This window comes from Periplaneta americana, chromosome 16, assembly GCF_040183065.1.
Source record: "Periplaneta americana isolate PAMFEO1 chromosome 16, P.americana_PAMFEO1_priV1, whole genome shotgun sequence".
Taxonomy (NCBI): Eukaryota; Metazoa; Arthropoda; class Insecta; order Blattodea; family Blattidae; genus Periplaneta; species Periplaneta americana.
In genome coordinates this window covers 21,054,682-21,077,159 of record NC_091132.1, presented here as the reverse complement: position 1 = coordinate 21,077,159, position 22,478 = coordinate 21,054,682, and the positions used below count along the sequence as shown (strand labels likewise).

The 22,478-nt window shown below is 33.4% G+C and overlaps 1 protein-coding gene across 1 annotated transcript in view; it reads left to right on the top strand.

Moving 5' to 3' along the window:
• LOC138692277 (midasin-like) overlaps positions 1–22,478 on the top strand; it is a 414,487-nt gene that overhangs the window by 364,113 nt on the left and 27,896 nt on the right. The window contains exons 12-23 of the mRNA XM_069815450.1: positions 770–1,199; positions 4,191–4,397; positions 5,832–6,089; positions 6,231–6,490; positions 8,085–8,261; positions 10,042–10,344; positions 10,942–11,284; positions 14,236–14,462; positions 14,774–15,003; positions 16,546–16,760; positions 18,137–18,289; positions 21,171–21,580. Coding sequence (XP_069671551.1) covers positions 770–1,199; positions 4,191–4,397; positions 5,832–6,089; positions 6,231–6,490; positions 8,085–8,261; positions 10,042–10,344; positions 10,942–11,284; positions 14,236–14,462; positions 14,774–15,003; positions 16,546–16,760; positions 18,137–18,289; positions 21,171–21,580 — 3,213 coding nt within the window. The remainder of the gene's footprint in view (positions 1–769; positions 1,200–4,190; positions 4,398–5,831; positions 6,090–6,230; positions 6,491–8,084; positions 8,262–10,041; positions 10,345–10,941; positions 11,285–14,235; positions 14,463–14,773; positions 15,004–16,545; positions 16,761–18,136; positions 18,290–21,170; positions 21,581–22,478) is intronic.

The following is a 22,478-nucleotide window of genomic DNA, read 5'->3' as shown; positions in this document are numbered from 1 at the left end:
CTCCTCGAATACAAATGTTTCTCGTTTAAATAAATTTCAGCTCATTTCGAATATCGTGATTGCATTTGTTTTGAGAAAATCTATTTTGATTATTTCAGTTCTTCTTAGCTATTGTCTTGTTAACGTCCAAGTCCAAAAACCATAATATATCATAGAGAGGATAGTCATCATTTTAAAAATCGAGAAAATTATGTCTAAATATGTATTGCTTTTTTGGATTATCCTTTTTAACATTGGAACACTGTAGGCTTCTTTCTTTGCTATTTTAAATAACAGTAATAATAATAATAATAATAATAATAATAATAATAATAATAATAATAACAACAACAACAATAACAATAAAATAGTAATATTACCATCATCATTTACATTCAACAAAACAAAAAAAAAATTTAAGAAATTTAAAATGGTAGTTGTTAACCTTCGTGGCCTGTTTCAATGTCAAGAGAAAAGTCCCTCCCCCCCTTTCCTTCTTTTTCCCAGTTGTCTTTTATCTGTTATTCAATAGCTCTTTAGAATTGATGGCACTGTAGTTCCATCCTTTCTCTGCATGTGATCGTATAAAGATATTTTTTCTATTGTACTATTGTAATTATATCATAGACAGTATATAGTATTTCACCTGTTTCAGAGCTCTAAATAATGTGTTTTTGAAATTTCAAGCAAATTAATTGCAAAATATAAGAATGTTTGAAGCTTAACCATTGTTAAACATTTATTTTTATATTCTTTCCCTGTTGTGAAATATAACATAATTTTTTTCTAGGTTAAACGATGCTCTTAGTGTTGAATTGCACTTCAAAAGCTTTCTACAATCCATCTCAAAAGCTGTATTGAATACTGAAGTTGAAATGTCAGATGAAACTTATGCCGATACAGTACAAAGAATTGTGCAAGCTCTGAACAATGACAATAATGATGACGGAAAGTACGCTACTAGTAAGGAAGCTGTGAAAACAAGGAAGCAGTTTTCAGATGCAATGACATACTTGTCTCAAGTAGTTGTAAGACTAAGGAGTAACATAGACTGTACTACACAGACTGTACCAAAGGATGTCAGTAATATGGAGATGCTGGTGGCAACTGGAGAAGCTTGGACACTTATTGGATTCTTACAAGTTGCATTGTATGCTGACTTGGGATTAATCGATCCTGTGGAAAAAAGAAAACTTAAGTTGCAGTACGTTTCAGAGGAAGTAAGTTTTAGTCTGTTACTTACTTATATTTTGATGTAGCGATTAAATGTTGTGATTAAGGAAAAGAATTCTGTGACTTCAAGGAGAAATGTGATGTCATGTTTTGTAGTTTTTCAGGAGTGAGAATTTAAAGTTTGAACGACTGTATAAAATCATAATATTATATTTCATAACAACGTTTAGAGAGAAATATAATAGAAATATGCATGTCATCTTTTGCCAGAATAAAGAAAATATCACAATGCACCACACATCGCAAATTTTTTTTTTATTGACATCATTCACTGTCTCTTCTATTTAGAATCATGCATACTTCTACTCAGAATTCTCTCTTATCTCGTTTTCAATTTCTTACAACTCTTCGAAACCGGCATTAAGCACTTCTTTCTATCCCTCATCATAGAACGTCTCTATACTCATCCTCCTACACTGTAGAAATACCTCGTCTCTGGAATGTGTTACCTAATGACGTCAGGGACTGCCGGACTTTACCACAATTCAAAATTAAATTGGAAAATTTTATCTTATTTAATGCTTTTTAGGTATTGCTAGAAGTGTTGATTTGTGTTTTTTACTCTAGATCAAAATCGCAAGTTTCTTGTTTATTTTAGTTAATTAGTTAGGATACAATTAATTATACTTAATCACTCATTTAAAGTTTGTGTGTCTGCAACCTGTGAATATTTTTGTGTGACTTTACTTTGTTTATAGTGTTTCTTTTTTCCTTTTTATTTCTGTTATTGCATTTGTATTTCTAGTGGTGTGGAAGAGAAGGCCTGATGGCCTTAACTGCACCAGAATAAATAAATAAATAAATAAATCATTTTTGGCTTTGAACCACAGAATTATGTTAGTGTAAGTTTTATTTCTATTTTTATGTTTATTTTTAGTTTGATACAGTTTTGAAAGCATTCATGAATAATATTTTAAATGTGGTGTAGACAGAAAATTTTTAATTTATTTCTGGTTGACATAGAACCAACGAACATCTATGTATACAGAGTGATTCACAAAGCATTATCTATACTTTAGGAATCAGTTCTATAGGTAATTTTGAGCAAAAATATAGCAAAGTTACTTGTATTGTATTATAACCAGCGTTGAATCCAGCTAATGTAAAAACTTACTTTTTATTACTCGCTTAAGTGTAAAAATATTGAGTTCTGTAGTTCTTGCATTCAGGTAAGTATTTGATGATGCTCAGAAACTGTTTAATTATACAGATTTATTTTATTTTATTTGATAGTGTCTGTATTGCGATTAGTTCTCATAAAAATTATTGTATTTGCATATTTAGTTTAAGGTGTGTAGGCTACAAAATTCTGTGTTCAATATAATTAAAAGATACAATACTATTTCAGCGGTCTTTCAAGGAAAAATGTTAACAATAACATTACAAACATATTAACAGCAAGAATTCTAATCCCTTAACAGTATGAAGTTGAGTTTAGAAATACTCTACTGTTACACTTTGTATATAATTTTTTCGTGCAATTCCACGTGTTTGCTGTACTTCATTGTAATTCTTAATGCCAATATGAACGTACTTCAAAATAAAATTAAGAAAACATTAAAACAGAACGAGAACTGTGCACTCACTACAAGAACACGAGAACAAAAGGAGATTCATTTTGAATCTTGCGTACACTACTTTTAACACTTGAATATAAGTAATTGATTAACTAGCGGACTTACTCGTGTTAATTATGTAAGTTTGTGCGGCTTACAGCTGTTTCGGTGCTTCATCACACCATCCTCAGAGCCTACTAGATCTCGGCGTCATCTCGAACTTCTCTGCCTGTTATATGGGTACCAATACATAAACAAATTACACTCAAAACTTCAATACACACTAGAACTTGAAAACAACAACTCCATAAATTTCCTAGACATCACCATAACAAAAATTGACAACAAACACACCTTTAAAATATACAGAAAACCAACCACCACCACCACACACAATATACACAACACATCTAACCACCCCATACAACACAAACATGCTGCATTCAGGACAATGGTACACAGATTACTCAACTTACCCATGAACCAACAACACTGCAATGAAGAAGTGAACACCAAATATATAGCACAAGAAAACGGATACAATCCAAATATAATAGGTAACATCATAAGAAAGACAAAACAAAAACTTAAACACAAACACAAGAACACAAGAAATACATCACACTAACATATGAAAACAAAAGCACACATAAGATCGCATCTTCATTCAGAAAGCAGAAATACAACATAACATACAGAACAGAAAACACACTACAAAGACATCTCAACATACAAAAAACACAAACAAATAAATACGACCACACAGATGTATACAAACTCACATGTAATAGTTGCGACAAGTTCTATATAGGACAGACAGGCAGATCATTCCAAACACGCTACAAAGTACACATTAAAGCAATAACCAGAGGACAAAATACATCTACATATGCCGATCACATAACCAATGCTAACCATACATACAATAACATAAATGCGGACATGGAAATCCTACACATACAACTCAAGAACCAAAAACTCAACACACTAGAACAATACGAAATACACAAACACACTAAAACACACCCCGATCAAATCTTCAACACACAGATCAATTTCAGTACACACACACTATTTGACTCCACTTTTCAACACCTTTCAACAATCAAACACACCCACATAACAGGCAGAGAAGTTCGAGATGACGCCGAGATCTAGTAGGCTCAAAAGGAGATTGACACTTATTGGTTATAGTAGTGTACATCGCTCGCTCTTTGTTATGACCCACCCAGATAGTTGTGACATCCACTGCCCAGATACAGCTTCCCAATTTTAGTCGTCATCGCTTAAATGAAAGTAAGTACTGCCAAACTGGAAGAAAGAGTATGAAGAGGTCCGAGTGACTATATCTGAAGGCATTTCCTTATCTTGCGAATGTAAAGTACTGGCATCTTATGTCTCATTGTGTTACGGTCTTTACAGCTGGAAGAAACAAGAAACATGCTATATGCCCAGGACCTTCAGTCACGTGTGCGGGCAACCAACTTGGATGCGTTTGAAGAAGATAACCTCCATCCACTCATTGCAGTGCTTAGACACAGACTGCAGCACCTGACTCTAAAGCAGAAAGATCTCAAGAAATATGTGGCTGTCAGGCCTGATTCTTCCATGTTCAACAGTTTGGCCAAGGTAGGTGATAGTTATGTTTATTTAATATACATTTGCGAATTGATCAAGATACGTCCTTCAGGTTTGTTATTTCTTTTACTACTGATACTTTCTTATTATTGAAAATATTGTTGTTTGGTCAATTCTCCTAAGACTGGTTTGAACCTTATAAGTGACACCAATAAGACATCACTCATGTATGTATGTATGTATTTATTCACACTGCAAATGGGTATATACCCGGTGGCAGTGGTAACTAATTACACTCAATAATGACAATTAATAATAAACACAACTAATAAAAAACAATGATTAATAATAATAATAATAATAATAATAATAATAATAATAATAATAATAATATAATAATAATAATAATAATAATAATAATAATAATAACAACAAGGAGCATCCTAAATTAAAATGAAGCATGGTCACTTAAAATAACATTTAAAGTAAATCTAATTTGCATCTTAACCCTAAGCTCGAACTAAGACCCACGAGTCTGACAGGTTCATATCTGCACAAGTACCTTTCGTCACTACACTTATTTCGCTGTCAGTTCACTCACTGCACTGATTCTACCTGATTTCACTAACACTTCTAACCATTTCACTGTTCGAATACTTTGCACATCCACTTCACTGACACCAACACACTTCACTTACACAATAGACTTCACTGACACTACACACTTCACTGACACAACACACTTCCTCACTGATAGAACACTTCAAATAACAAGATATCAATTACACCCTTTAAATATTGTGTATAATGTGAGACAACTAAGCCAGGAGATATTGAAAATATAAAGTTAGAGTACAGTATTCTATTACTGAAAAAATAATTTTCCAGATTTTCACGGAAATACAAGTTTACAGCATTTCATCTGTCTGTGAAGAACGATTTTCCTAAATTATTGGGTGAATTTTGTTCATATTCAGTGTTCACGAGGAAATTCAACTGGGAATAATGCACGTGAAATATAATTACTAAAGGATTTTTATTTTAAAAAATAACACAAAATATGGCACTTTACTCAAAATTACCTCTGTTTTTCGTTTCTTTCTTTCTTTCCTTCTTTTTTTTTAATGAAGTGATAAATGATATAATGTGGTAACGAGAATTTCCCCAAAACCGTTAGTTATGGCTGTATTTAAAAGCATTCTTAGTTAAAATAAATTAGAGTTTAAAGATAAACTTATGTTATACAGTGCGTTTGTAGCTCGGCCGGACAACTAAAACATTCAAATTTGAAAATTGTACCTTCAATAATGTTCCTTTTAAAATTATTCATGTTTATTTTTTATTTCTTCATCCTTAATTAAAAGTTTTCTTGTTTATTTCATCATCCCTAATTAAAACTTTTCATATAGGCCTATACTCTCATAGATATGACACTGATACTGATTTCAGTATGTGATCTGACATTGGTTTCATAAATAATTACAGGAGGCACATTACTATTCCACAAGCTTGGCTTCTGCTGATACAGCTCTCAATATGCATAAACGTATTGTTGATATGATCAAGAAATTAGACACAGGACATGACACAAACAAAATTATGTTTATCAATGAAGCTGAAGAAATACTGAGAGAAGAGAAGATTTGGCAGCAATCACAACTCATGTTCTGTGAAAAAATGAAGAATAAGTATTACAGTTGGTATCCAGACATGGTGGTACCACTGCTCTCTGCTGCCACTCAGGTATAGTTGTCAATCATTGTCAGTCCTTCATAGAAAGTCAGTTTTGTTTCAGTACTGGTAACTAGAAATAAAATATAAAAAGATAATCATTTCAAATTTATTGTGATATGTTACTAATTACTGAGTGTGCATTTTTAACAGCTCTGCTATGGTATGCGTCAATTGGCTAGCATACTTCACAAGAAGATAATTCAGACAAAAGTATCTCCTGATCACGGCAGAAGTGAATCACACAATTTGGACAAGTTGTTGAATAATCTTGTTCGTTTCCCTTCTCTGGGACAAGATCAAGAGTCTCTTGCATCATTAGTTGATACCTGTACATCTGATGCAATGACTTCAGTTGTTAATAAGGCCCTATCTGATGGGGCTGAAAATGATGCCACAAAGGAGACATATCAGTGAGTACACTAATACTTTAATTTATTATTATTATTATTAAAAAATTATGTTGAATACAGTAAAAAACCAGTATGACGAAATCCTAGGGACTCTGAAATTACTTTCATTATAGTGAAATGTCGTTATATCGAAATGTTATTAATTACAAAAAAAACAACATGCTTGTTCATTTATTTTTACTTACATCATAAATTCCACGTATTTTGTTAGGGATGCAAAATATCCTTAAACAAAAGAAAAAGCTGAACTTGCATTCCATTTGAAAATAAAACTAAAAAAAGGCACAGGAAAGATACAAAATTCAAGTTTTATAAAGCACTTTGTAGAACAAGGGGTGCCATGTTGCTTAGGAAGCCATGTTGCGTAATTAGTGAGCTGTGATTGGTAGAAGGAAACTAAATGTGGAGAACAAGGGAACAACTGCATGAAAAACCTAACACAAAAATCAGAGACCTCTACATCATGTAGACATACTAGTACATTAGCTAGATGTTTAATGACCACTATACAATTGCAGTATTATTGTAATATAAAACATGTCGTCGGCCTGGTTGGCGCAGTTGGTATAGCACTGGCCTTCTATGTCCAAGGTTGTGGGTTCGATCCCAGGCCAAGTCGATAGCATTTAAGTGTGCTTAACTGCGACAGGCTCATGCCAGTAGATTTATTGGCATGTAAAGAACTCCTGCGGGACAAAATTCCGGCACACCGGCGATGCTGATGTAACCTCGGCAGTTGCAAGCATTGTTAAATAAAACATAACATTTTAAAACATGTCCCTACTTACTATCAAATTGTACCTCGTGTTTAAAATATGTTTCGTTAAAGAATATATATATATGCGATGCTGATGTAACCTCGGCAGTTGCAAGCATTGTTAAATAAAACTTAACATTTTAAAACATGTCCCTACTTACTATCAAATTGTACCTCGTGTTTAAAATATGTTTCGTTAAAGAATATATATATATATATATATATATATATATATATTTTTTTTTTTTTTTTTTTTTTTTTTTTTTTTTTTTTGGAAATTATTCATCAGAGTGTAGTGAAGGTCTCAGAGTTCTGTCATCTGCCAGCAAATACATAGTTAGTGTGTTAGTTTTTTTAATTACATGTAAAATTTTATAAAATAAAATCTTGGTATTTTTCATGCATGCTTCATATACAGTGCTGGCACTAAAAGATACTGTACTGTAATTTATTATATTAATTTTTATGTAAACTTTATTTTATTGATTTTCTTTTGTTGTACAGATAATTATTTAGTAAAATGTCAAATAAAATACCGAGTAATGCCAATTTTTCATCTTAAAGTTGTTGTTTTAATTTAAAAGATACAGCACATTTCACAATATTTTGTGCCCTTTTTGTACCATTTTGTCCTGTTTTTGACTCATGAAGATCTGGTAACCCTACACTTAGCTATCATTTGATTTCATAAAATTCCAACATGAGATCGAATCCACTGGTTATGAATATTTCTAAACGTTAAAGTTTCTGTAACTGATTTTAATATTCAAAGGTAATATCATCATTATGTTGATGATAACTATATAATCGTTTCTGATGTATTGCATCTGATTACAGGTTATTGAAATCTAGTCTCGAAGAACTGAGAAATCTTGTAATGATTAGAGGTGAACTACAAAGTGAATCTAGGGAAAAGATTTTAGAGCTACTGGGTCAGATGGTGAAAACTTGGAGGATGCAAGAGGATGAGAGAAAACAAAAGGAAATAGAACAAGAAAGTTTATTTGTTACCAAGTAAGTTTTAACTAAAGTTTGAATGGACACAAAGACAAAAGAGTGACAGAGGCTTCATAGGATCCCTGTAATAGTGTGAAATGTTTAGGTTTTTTGTTGGGTGTTATGATAATATTTCGACTTTTAAGGAATTGGTTCTTATTTATAAGGATTGTGAATATGATCGAGAGTGAAATAAATTTAATACACTCTGTAGTGTAGTATTAATGTAATTTTTCCTTATTTTATTGAATAATACCACATAACTTTACACGTATTTACAATGTGTTTCATCTGAATTGGTTTGTTGGAGAGCCGTTAGTATAGGTCTATGATTAGAAATACAATTCTTGCAAGAAAGTAAGTCAGTCTGCCACATTGCCACAATCTGGCCTGTCAGTTTTGCCACATTAGGAAGTTCACACGAACTTTCATTTTCAGTGAATATTCGAACCTAAAATTAGTGTATTATTTGTGTTGTGTGATGTGTTTTAATAAAGAAAATCCACACAGTTTTTATATTTAGTTATGTTCGAGCCGTCAGTGTTGCCACATTAAGAAGTTCACACGTACTTTGATTTTCAGTGAATATTCAAACCTAAAATTAGTAGTATAGTGTGTGTTGTATGATGTGTTTTAATAAAGAAAATCCACATAGTTTATTTAGTTATGTTTGGGCCGTCAGTGTTGCCACATTAGGAAGTTAGGAACTTTAATTTTCAGTGAATATTTGAACCCGAAATTAGTGTATTATTTGTGTTGTGTGATGTGTTTTAATAAAGAAAATCCACACAGTTTTTATATTTAGTTATGTTCGAGCCGTCAGTGTTGCCACATTAAGAAGTTCACACGAACTTTGATTTTCAGTGAATATTCAAACCTAAAATTAGTAGTATATTGTGTGTTGTATGATGTGTTTTAATAAAGAAAATCCACATAGTTTATTTAGTTATGTTTGGGCCGTCAGTGTTGCCACATTAGGAAGTTAGGAACTTTAATTTTCAGTGAATATTTGAACCCGAAATTAGTGTATTATTTGTGTTGTGTGATGTGTTTTAATAAGGAAAATCCACACAGTTTTTATGTTTATTCAATTATGAGCAAGTGATAGAGAAATAAGCTTCATATGACTGCAGTTTCAACATTTGGCACCATGAAATGCGAATTTTTTTTTTTTTTTTTGTATATGTACCGCTATTTATTCAGTTATCCGGCAAAATCTCGTATTGGAACTAGTCTGGTCCCTTTAGTGCTGGATAAGAGGAATTCTGCTGTACCATGGAATATTAATAAATACAATACAATACAATATACAAATAGAAAGGAAGTATAAGTGGTTAGGTCAGACTCTCCAGAAAAATCAGAATGCCATAGAGAGAAAAGTCCTGTTTTGAAACCTCAAGAGCAGAGAAAAAGAGGAAGGCTGTAACTGTCATGGAGAAGGAGTGTAGAAGAGGAAACAAGAAAACAAAGAAAAGACAAGGGCAGAGTTGAAGGTTTTAGCTAGGAATGGGGTGCACTGGAGTGCTTCATCGAGGCCCTATGCTCTGGATAAGAATGACAGGACATACTACTGCTATTATAGTACACCATCAAATATAATACACATCCTAGTTTTCATGATTACATTTTGTCAAAAAAAAGTTTATTATAATTGCGTAAATACGGTAAATGATTTCCATGTGAAAGATAATTTTTTTGTTTTTTACGTTTATCTATGTAATATGTTTGATTTTACATTTCGTGTTTTACATTATGCATTGTGAAAATTTGTTAATGAGTTTATTGGTAAATTCTGCAGGTGCAAAACATTAAGTGATGAAGAACAAGATGCAGTAGAGTTGGCAGAGATGTTCCCCACTTCTATAACCGGTGATTTTGGTGACCTGCAAGAGACATCTAGTCTAGATCAAGCTCCAACTGCAGTTGAAGGGAAGAAAACAACTGTAGTTGGTATAGTGTCTGAGCAAGATATGGACTTCATCTGCCAGCTACACTCTCATATGATGCAGTCTTATACCTATTCTGCATGGTTGTATCCAGCATTCACATGTAGAAAATACGCTCATCTTGTACCAGATTTCATCAAGCCACTGTTGCAGAGGTATGTATGTAGCATCATTGGTTGAGTTACAGAGAATGTACGAGTATAAGTCTAGATAGAAATAAATGTCTATGTTGCATTGTTTCACTTTTTTCCTGGAATTGTATGGAGAAGGTAGAATATTATATTTATTAAAATTGTGCTTACTGTGTTTCTAGATTTCAACCGAGATAAATGTTACCAGTATTGACAATATTTGTAATTACTAAATTTGTAGCTCTAAGTCCACAGATATTACTAAAAGTCGCTTTGTATACTATGCCTTTCGTTGCATTTAAATTCTGAACACTAATACTTCCTGATGGTGCATATAATTTTTTTCTGTTAACGTTACGCTTATGATTTCAAACCATGTCTTCTGATATTTTCATTTATGAATAAACTCTGACATATTTTCTACAGTTCTGTTTGCTTTCTTACAGTGGTTGCATGTTATTGAATCCAAAATTTCTTGAACAAAGTTTTGGCAAAGCAAATTTTTTGGGACATATACGTCGCGAAATTTTGGTTTAAATCAATTTGATAAGGCAAGTTTTGAATAAACCAGACAGTCCCTTTACAAATAATAAATGTGGAATGTTTGCACATTTTTTGCAGGTACGCAACATTTAGTTTACTGATGGAAAAACTGTCTAGAAGCTTAGACAGTTCTTTGGACACTAGCTTGTATCCCAGTCTGACACTACTGACATCTGTCACGCTGAATTACACTGACAAAGGATCGACTAAGTTCTCTGATGCTGGAGTCTTGCCTCTGCCTCCTAGCCCATCACGGCAGTCCAAACTGTCAACATCACCACCATCTGTAGTGAAGTCATTTGATTTCTATAGGGATGGCTTTGTTACCGAAGTGAAACAGTGTTTTCCATTTCTGGAATCTTTAACAGTAAGAGTGAAAGAACTCTTGGCAGAATGGCCAGACCATCCTACACTGAAGCAGGTTAGCTTGATGAAATCATTGAATGTAGTAACAAAATAATTTTAAAATAGTACATTATGCAACGAGCCTATAATGGTAGTAATTAAGACGCGAATATGTTTATGAAACAAGCACAAGCGAGTTTCATAATTTTCATACGAGCGTCTTAATTACCATTATAGTCAATTTCATACGACTTTTTATGCTCGACCATATTTCTAACTTGAAATTATTCATAAGTATTCATGTTATTCTTATCTGACGGAGGAGCGGAACTGACCTTGTGCAATACCCCGTAAATTGTGAGATGTGCGCAGACGCGAAAGTATTGATTTTTTCCGAGAAACAGATGTCGACATTGACCTTGACATTGAAAAATGAGATGACAAATTGAATTTATTTGAATATGATTTACAATTAACGCTAATTATTATAGTAACAGAACTGACTTTATTTCAGATATAGGTGATTTATTGTTGTCTTTCGATTGCATATCCGAGAATAATCGATACTTGCGCTTGCATATTGCTACAATGGTATTTTCTGATTGGTGGAACACCTGAACTTTAATGAGGTCCATTAAAGGGCTGCTACCAGGTGTATAATTACTACATTTCGGCATGGTCGAGCATAAAGGTTATTTTCATTTCTTTGTACAGTATTTTTGTAACCTAAACATCGAATGAATCCAATCATATGTTATTTTAAAAGATATTTCATGAACACTAATTCGTGTGAATTAGTGAGATTTTATCTAGTCACTTTCACTAGAACAGACTTCACATTTTATTCATATAATTTTACAAGTAAAACTTCTTTTATACATTTCGCATTTACACGTTTTTTCACACTTACAAGCAAACGTTCTGATGGGGGCAGATAGAAAAGTTAAATTTTTTCTTCCATCATGTTAATAATGTCAAAAGAAGTGCTTATACAAATTTTTGCCACTCGACTGCAATTACGAGGGCCGTAAAAAAATAAGTTCGCCAGGGGGTGTTAACAGAAAAAAAAACACAATTTAATTGGACAAATTTATTGAAACAAACACAGCAATTGTTGAGCTATTTTTCAACATATTTTCCATCGGAACTGAGACATTTCTCATGTCATGGGATCGACAAAGAGAGGTGCAGACGCAGTCAAACATTGGTTCCGATCCGAGGCGCTGACTTCTACGACACAAAAATTGATCCCATGGTATGACAAATGTCTTAATTCCAGTGTAGGATAGGTTGACAAATAGCGCAAAAATTGCTGTATCTGTTTCAATAAATATTTCCATGTAACTGTGCCTTTTTCTATAAACGGCCCCAGAGAAAATCACTTTCTGGACGGCTTCGTAATTGCGATCGAGTGGCCAAAATTTGTATAAGCACTTCTTTTGACATTATTAACACGGTGGAAGAAAAAAAATTAACTTTTTTATTTGCCCCCATCAGAACGTTTGCTTGTTAGTCGTTTTTTTTTCTCTGAAGTTCTGACAATTCCAATACTTTCCATGTTAATTTATTTCGGGTATTTTTCGTTTCACTGTGTGTGAGAAATGTTGGTAAGCAAGAGAGTTAATGGCTTTATTGCCAAGAATACTTCATTAGTTAACAACAAAACCTATATGATCGCATTTTAAATCACAGGAGATACGAAATGTCATACATTCTAAATCAATCAACTTAATATCTGACCTATAAAAGGAGAGAAAATTGATAGCAGATCATTTTAAAATACGGTTGTACATACTAAAGAATGTTTTTCGAAAGAAGCTAAAAATACTCACAATAGAAGCCTGTGCTCTCTTGAGAAATACTAACTACAACAAGTGACTCCTCTGTTCTTCTTCCAACTTTTGCTGGGTAGACTTATGTTTCTACATATGAGGGTTACTTTATAAATAATGTACAGGTTGGTAGAATTATGAAGTGGATGAAGAACACCAATGCAAATTACGTCAATTGTAGTTGAAGACTTGAGAAACAAGCGTGTGTGTTCATTTCGTCCAGAGCATACTCTGTGTTTAGGCAGTGAGAGCTAGAAATGGAGCCTACACGTGTCTCGGGTATTGTGACAATTGAAGATTAAAGATCGAATCTTTACGTGGCAAAAACCCCATAGAAGTCCACAGTGCTTTGAGTGAAATTTGTGGTGAATTACAGTGGATAGTAGTACATTTTCTTGCTGGGCTATTCGTTTTCATGATGATCATGTCAGTATAGACCAGGAAGGGCGAAAACATCAACAGATGAATTCTGCAGTGCTTGGGAAAAGTGACATTAATTTATTGACAACTTACACTGGTTTATATCGATTTGATTTTGATTTTTTTCTGTATGAATTATTGTAATGGGAGGAATAATAATAATAATAATAATAATAATAATAATAATAATAATAATAATCCGTGGCGCTACAGCCCGTGAAGGGCCTAGACTGACCAGCCGGCTGCTGGCCTCACGCCCACATGTCGAAGCAGAGGTGGACGATCATCCAACCAGAATGGAGGTATCGTGTGGTTAGCTGGTTGGGAGGAATACCTATGTATTTTTTTCCAAGCGAACACATGTTCCGTACATTGTCAATAAATTATCAAAAAAGGTTTGTGGAAACTGACTTGTGTCACTTTTCCCGAGCACTACAGAATTACATGTGACATTTGTGTTGGATGTTCTTGAAGATCGAGGAATGTGTGAAGAACTTTCAGAAGCTACGGGGATTCTATTAACCTTAGAATTCAGTACGAGCTTTGATCTTCAATTGTCACAGTGCCTGAGACCTGTATAGGCTTCATTTCTAACTCTCGTAATGAAGTATGCTATGGACGAAACGTGCACATGTCCTTCTTAAGTCTTCAACTGTAATTTTCATTGGTGTAGCGTCATCCACTTCACAGTTCTACCAACCTGTGCATTATTTATGAAATGACTCTTGTATATTGTATGGAAATTATTTCTATACTGTTTCTTCCCCTCTTTCAGATATTGGTAGTGATAGAAAGGATTCTGAACTTCTCACTCACGAGTCCAATTTCGCGCTTCCTGACTGGTCTAGAGCTCTTGCTGGATAAGATGCACGAATGGGAAGAGAATGCACATGCTGGCGTCAGCTTGGCTTCCCATTGGAAGAATGTGACAGGTCAGATAGGCAGTTGGCGGAAATTGGAATTGCAATGTTGGAAAGATTGTCTCGACAATGCTGAAAACAGGTCAGTAGAAGTAGTAACAAAATAATCTACTGGTATGGAACAGTGACAGTTAATGTGAATGTCAACTGAGAGCTTACTTTCCATAAGAATAATATGCCCATTATAGTGTACTGTTTTGTTGCAGGATTTGTCATGCTTACCAGTTATAATATTATAAAAGAATATAGAAAAAAATTCAAGTAGTCAAATGATTATTACCTACCTCTCTCCCCTCCATTTCCTTCGCAATCTCTTCATCTTTCTGGATCTCCATGTCTTTTTATCAGTACTCTTAGTAAACACTTGTAATGTTTATTTCTTTTGTCTCAAAGGGCGAAAGCAGCAGCATCAAAATGGTGGTTCTACATTTATTCTCTAGTAGAATCTTTCACATCAACTGATAAGAAAGAAGACTCTGCAGAAGTACCTTCCACACAAGAATTGATCAAATCATTGCAAAAATTCATGGAGCAGTCAACACTTGGGGAGTTTGAAGCTAGACTGAATATTGTGTTTACTTTCCATTGTCATATTGTTCATCTGCAGAAAATGGTTCATAAAGGTAAATATCTATACTTTTTTCCATTTTATACTAGCTTGTGTGGATATTAGCCTGCTTCTTGATGGGTATCAGAGTAGCAGTAAATTAATGTATTTCTTTTTCACTGATTAACTTTACAAGCAAGCTTTGGACAATGGAAGGATAACACTTTGAAACTAGTCAGCTAGATAATTTCCTAAAAAATTAACACAGTAAAGAAGGTGTAAAGTTAATCAGTAATTATAAAAGAGTTAAAAGTTTATATAGAACAATTTGTTCATTATAGTATATAAAAAAACAGCCAGAAAAAAATTATTAAAAAAAAATAATGTTTATAAATTCGATATTTCTAAATTTCATGTAAAGATTCCCGTAATTATTTTTTTAAGAATCGTTTTGAATGTAGGGAATTAACCACTTCCCTTATTAACCCGAGTTAACTCGGGTTGCTAACATGTGTCAAAATTTATTAACCCGAGTTAACTCGTTTGAGTCCCATTGTCTATTTCATAGTGATTTTTTAAGTATGTAAGAAAATTAGTGATGTACAGTGATTCTGCAATATTAAATGACCTCTTTACGAAAATAATAAAATATGACACTTTTTTCACAAAACTGGTAAAATATATAGTAAGGGAAGAGGTTAATTCATAATTAAAACATCACTTTATTATTATTGCTAGATATTAATTTAATTTTTTTACATTTACTGTTTCCTTAATGCCAGTACCTACTCTTCATTTACTTATGGACAGCTTGTAAATAATTTCAATTTTCAATTCATATTGGCAACATATTTTTGGCATTCTTTACAGCAAGGAATACTAGAAATATTGCAGAAAATGTTTGATCGATTTTGCATAGGGTATTATCTTCCTTTCCCTTAAATTTACAGTTGCCAGAAATCTCAGATTAGAATGAGGGATAGAAAGAACATCTAGATGTATAAATGAACTAACTCAATCAACAAAAATATATTATCGGTATGGTATTTGTAATCAGTTTTGACCAAACTAATTTTTCACTTTATACATTCCCTTGTATTTTACAAAATTCATCTGCAAGATAAAATATAACTATCTGTTCCTTTCAGGCACCATCTCTATGAAGTTTTTATTTAATCAAACAATTTTAAAAATAATTTGCAACACATGGTAGGAAGATTGATATAAAGAATTCTACCTTATTAAATCAGGTTAACGCATGTTCAAAGTGATTTGAAGCTGTCCGTATCAGTGAAAATGTTCATTCATTTACTGCCAACATTCAGTTTACCATAATTTAAATGATTCAACTGTAAGTTTTAAAATACAAGATAATTTGCGATCTGTAAATAATTTACAAGGGTCATGGGACATGTCTCTTCATTATACAACTGCCCATTAAAATCTTGGACGTTTGGCAACCCTGGATATGTTTGCATTTCTTATTCGCTCATTGCATTTCTTTGTTGATTTTGTCAGCATTGTAGTATAAAAATGAATTGTACTCTACAAAAAGTTACCGCTAGAGTAATTTGATTGATGTCCAAAGTGTAACACTTGTTTCATCCTTTTGATACAGATGAGCTAATGAGCATATTCTGGAATATATATGGCTATTATTCTCAGTTCTCGGAAACTGTAGCAGCGAAAATTAGAGAACTGAGGACTCCAATTGAAAAGAAGTTGAAAGACTGCGTGAAAATTTTCCGCTGGGATGATATTAGCCACTGGGCTATCAAGGAAGCCATACATAAAGTGCACAAGACACTTCATAAACATATCAAACAGTTCCAGGTAACTATCTGTGCCAATAATACATCATGTTCTTAGTACTAAATAATTTGACATGTCATGTCAATGATTGTAGTTAATTTCGTTCCTTGTTACATGAGTTTTCAATGTTGTTATCATCAGGGAGAGAAAGCTGCTGGATAATAATTTCCCCTTCAATCCTATGCAAGTCAACTGAAACATTAGTACTGCACTTTAGTGTAGTTGTTGTATTTCATACATTCTGGTTGAAATGAATGCTTCTCCTTGCCAGATCAGCAAGGAATGGAAAGATGAATATTTTGTGTATATGTCCAAATCAAAACATAAGATATTTATGTTAGTTCAGACACTCATCATGCCACAGTTCGACTACCGCGACATTCTATTAAGTGATCTCAGCCATGACCTGACCCAAGAATTACAACGTGTCCATAATGCCTGTGTTCGGTTTATATGCATTTTCTGTCTCTATGATCATATCTCACAGCCTTCAATGAATTGTCTTGGCTCCGGCTAGCTGACAGACGCAGTTTCCATTCTCTTTCTCTTCTCTATCAGATTTTGCATACATCAACCCCTGAAAACCTTGCATCACAATTCTATAATCTATCCACAAATAGAAATAACTAAACACATAGCACATAGCAATAATAGCCAGGTTAAATTAGACAGTCACACAGTTTGTGTGCACTCGATGTGGGTTTCTGGTGTCTTGTCAGCCCAGTGTCAGTGGATATAAAGGGAAAAATCGAGACAGTGTCAGGTGAAGTTCCTGGGTAGCTCAGTTGTTAGGGCATTGGCGCGCACAGCCAAAGGTCACAGGATCATTACCTGGCCCCGAACAATTTTTCCCTTGAAATTATTCAATGTACAGAATGATTCTTATAGAACTGAACTCAGTAAACACGTATTCATTTCAAACCACCTTTAACATCAAGTGTACCTAGTGTTATATGTAGAGTAAGGAACATAATTATATTGTTGAGCAGGCGAAAATGTTTCAAGATCTCTAGCACAGTTCAGAAGAGGCTACAATTTTAATTCCTTCTCAACATATACTGTAATACTTAAACAGAAAAGCGAAGTGAATATGTCATCACGTAGCATACACATTATGGCATTATTTGACTTGTAAAATACTTGAGCCGCTCAACTATTATATCTCTCACTGTACATTATCAACAGATGACAGTAGTGGTCTGCAAACAGTTGAAAAACCACAATGTCTTGTGAATGGATTAATTGTTATCCAGTCAATAAGAAGATAAAATTGAATTGTAGCCATTGGAAAACAGTGATTGTGTGAGGGAAAGGAGGAAGTTCATGAGATTAAATCAGTATTTATGATAAGTTATGACGTGTTGTTAATTAAATTGTCTATGTTTTGTTTTCAATAGGATATCCTGAATCAGCCAGTAGTAAGTGCACTAACAAATCCAACAAGTGATGAAAATGTAGGAATCTGGGACAGACCACAGCGCCATCAGCATCACAGGACATACCAATGCTTGTTGGACCCCCTTAATTTTATTTCAAATAGTAAGCTGAAGGTAAGATGTCCATACCACCTATACTGAATTTCTAAGTTTTCACAGGCAGTCAATACATCACTTTCTTTTCTCTTGTATTGTTCATTTCCTTTGGTGTAAATGGAAAAATGTTCAAGGGTAGGCCTATACTACTTTCTGCACTCTGTTCGTACAAAGAACTGCAGTGTAACTGAATAATATAAATTACATTTATTATTATTATTATTATTATTATTATTATTATTATTATTATTATTATTATTATCATAAAATTTACTTAGTCTTACGTTAAAAAAGTGTTAAAATTGTTAAAAAAAAGGTATATACCTTCGACAGACGGCACGTTTCAACGCTATGTCACGTCATCTTCAGTGTCTCTTGAACCACTGGTGATCTTGACTCTGCGATGTGCATTTGTCGATGGTAGGGGTGGGGGTGTGTTGTTCCTATGGTGGGGGCTGGCTGTTTGTGTGTTATGATGTATTATGACGTCGAATAATGTGTGTGAATTGAACTGCAATTGTGTGTTAAGTATATATTGTGGGTATGCTATTGTATTCTTATATATTTCGCACTGTTCTAGGATGTTTAATTGTGAACTTTTTGGTGTGATGTGTAAAATTTCCATATCTGTTTCTATATTATTGTAGTCATGATTATTGTTGATAATGTGGTCTGCATAATTTGATGTGATGTAGGGTTTGGTTATAGCTTTAATATGTTCATTATATCTTGTGTGAAAGGATCTTCCTGTCTGGCCTATGTAAAAATGTGGGCAACTATTGCATTTTAATTTGTAAACTCAAGTTGAATTATATTTATTTGAATGTTTAATGTGATTATTTAGATATTTTTGTGTTGTGTTATTTGTTTTGTATGCTATCTTGTATTTTAGTTTTCTGAATGAAGTTGCAACAGTACGAAATATATAAGAATACAATAGCATACCCACAATATATACTTAACACACAATTGCAGTTCAATACACACACATTATTCGACGTCATGATACATCATAACACACAAACAGCCAGCCCCCACCATAGGAACAACACACCCCCACCCCTGCCATCGACAAATGCACATCATAGAGTCAAGATCACCGGTGGTTCAAGAGACACTGAAGATGACGTGACATAGCGTTGAAACAGGCCGTCTGTCGAAGGTATTTTTAACAATTTTAACACTTTTTTAACGTAAGACTAAGTAAATTTTATGATTTTAACAAAGTGTTAACGAGAACTTTAATCACTGTATTATTATTACATTGGTTAGATCCAAGCTTGAATAAGCATCTGTTGTATGGAACTCCATTTCTTCCACTGACTCTGCTAAATTGGAGAATATTCAAAGAAAATTTATTTCCTTGCGTTCTTATAGATTTTTACCAAATTCCGATTATAAATATGAGATTAATTGCAAATATTTAAATTGCAGTAGTTTGTTTACCAGATGTCAGGATCTTGATTATTTATTTTTTTGTAAAGTCATTAAGGGTGATATTGATTGTGAATCATTCATAAGCAATATCAGTCTTCGTATTCCTGCTAAGGGTTTAAGATTTCATAAAATGTTTTATAATAGGAATTCTAAATCTCTCTCTCCGGTCTGCAGATGTATTAAATATGCTAATTTGCATGGATTGAACTTGGATCCATTTAATGTGTAGTATATACTTTTTGAGTTTTTATGTCAGTTTTATTAATTTATGCCATTTGTTGAGATATGTATCATACTATTCTCGTCATTTCCATATCTTTACAATACTACTTATATGATTCCAGTCTTCATTTATATGATTTCATTAATTCATTTGTAATTCATTTTATTAATTGCCATTATTTTAATTATCTCACTGTACTAATTTTAATAATTATTTGTATGTATTATTTGTATTTTGGTATCTACTGGGTGTTCAGTTCAAAGTGTGTCATGGCTCGCTGTATGCCGTCATGTGGCTAGTCGATGAGCCTAGAGAATTCAATCTTCCTACACTTCCGCAGAGGTGTATAACCTATGAGGCAGAGAAGTTGCCTAGCAAGTACGGCGTTCATTCTGAAGAGTATGTACCAATACGTACGGTAACGCCGGTAGTGGCAGGAATGTGAACTGTTTGGAAATACGTACTATCGGGATATGGGGAGAGGGTTAAGACGATTACTTACGTATTTGTTGACATTAACTTCGACGGTCAACATGGACATGGAGCATTTGATTTGTGTTGTGGAATGTTACCGTACGCAACCGATGATAACAAATACCCTGTGTACGACTTGCCGGCGCAAAACACAGTTCGAAAGAGGTTATGGTAGCACACAGACCGTACAGATCGCCATCTGTTGCTAGTTACTGCCCATGCTTTCATCATAATTTTCTTTATAGTAATACCAATTATAATTGGGGGATTTGGTAATTGATTAGTACCACTAATATTAGGAGCCCCAGATATAGCCTTCCCACGAATAAATAATATAAGATTCTGATTATTACCACCTTCATTAACTTTATTACTACGACGTTCAAGTTATGCCGTACACGTTCTCAAGTTCAGATTGAAGAACGCCTTAAATAATAGACAACTTCTCTAACATATAAGCTGAAACTCGCTTCAAACGGTGACCCAACAACAGTGACATCATGACACACTTTGAAATGAACACCCAGTATTCATTTTGTCATTACTGTTTATTTATTTGTCTGTAATTTTAATAATTATTTGTATGCACATTTGTTACTCCTTGTACACTGTAAATCTTGTGCTAACTTTTATCTTGTACTGAACTGTTATTGGCCCTAGGCTGTTGTACAGCACAATAAATATTAGTAAATAAATAAATTATTATTATTATTATTATTATTATTATTATTATTATTATTATTATTATTACTGTCATTATTTCAGAAACTGACCATGGAAAGTAATGGAGACAAGAATGAAGGCTCTCTGCTACGTCGCTCTGGATCGCTGTTCATGAAAGCCCGTAAACTTTGTCAGGAAATCATTTTGAACACTTCATATGCCAAACACGTGCAGTCAGTTGACGGTCTCATCACTGAAATTATTGAAGTATCGAACCATTTAAAGAACTTGGAAGTGTCAAGTGACTTACCGAAAGCTAAACAAAAATCACAAGCTAAGAACTTCCTGCAACAGAAGCGAAAAGCTCTTGCCGATTTGTTCCGAACACTGCAGCAAATGGGAGTGTCATATCGTACTGGACTGACGTACTGGAATCCAGATGAAGAAAGCTTGAGTGAATTTACAATACCACCCATAGACCTGCGAGCAGCATTTCAACATCTCAAAAACTGGTATTGTATAACAAAGGCATTTTATTTATTTTGTCGTTTATGTATTCTTTTAGAATCCTGATTATTTTTGTAATAGCTTCTCTGAGAAAACTGTCCTACGGTCTTGACATAAGTTATTACAAAAATGAAACGTTATAGAACCTCCATTTTGTGCTAATTGTCGTAGGCCCGTGTGGTCCGTTTAAATATTTAAAATGTTATTGAAATATGTTTATTGCCTGCTTTACACAACTCAACGTGATATTAACATTTTTCAGCTGTTAGATCATTGCTGAGTTTAATTTATTTTATGGCTTTATAAATGTTACAAGGTTAAAAAATTGTGTGTTTATTTACAGTGCTATTTTCTCAGAAGTATTTGGTCCTAACTGGATTTCATTTTTTCACAAAGTTAGGCAGAATAATTGCGCAGAATTGTCAGACCGTGTGAGCATAATGTACATTATTCTAATCACATCTTTGTGTCGGAATTAAAGTTTTTAAGGGGATTCATCTGTTAAAAATAATAGTTTGCACACTTTCGTAGTTCTATATCTAAGTTAAGTGTTCTTACAGTGTTACCTTAATATTGAACCAAGTGATAAGATTCTGATTAACATATAAAACATATTTTACATACTATGCTTTGTATTATTTTCATAATTATTATTTTGTTTAGTAAATTGATTTAGCATTGTGGAAATCTTCAAAACAGTATCCATAACATTCTAAGGACGGTATACTTTTAAATTGAAAAAAAAAAAAAAGTTTTGGGATTTTTTTTAACTCGCATTCCAGTATTCTGTGGAGCACCCATTTAAAAGCCAAAAAATAACTTAAAGGTGACGAAATATATCCAATACGTCTGTCAGTATTTTTAGGATCAAGCACTTAATATAACAGCATAAATCTGAACACA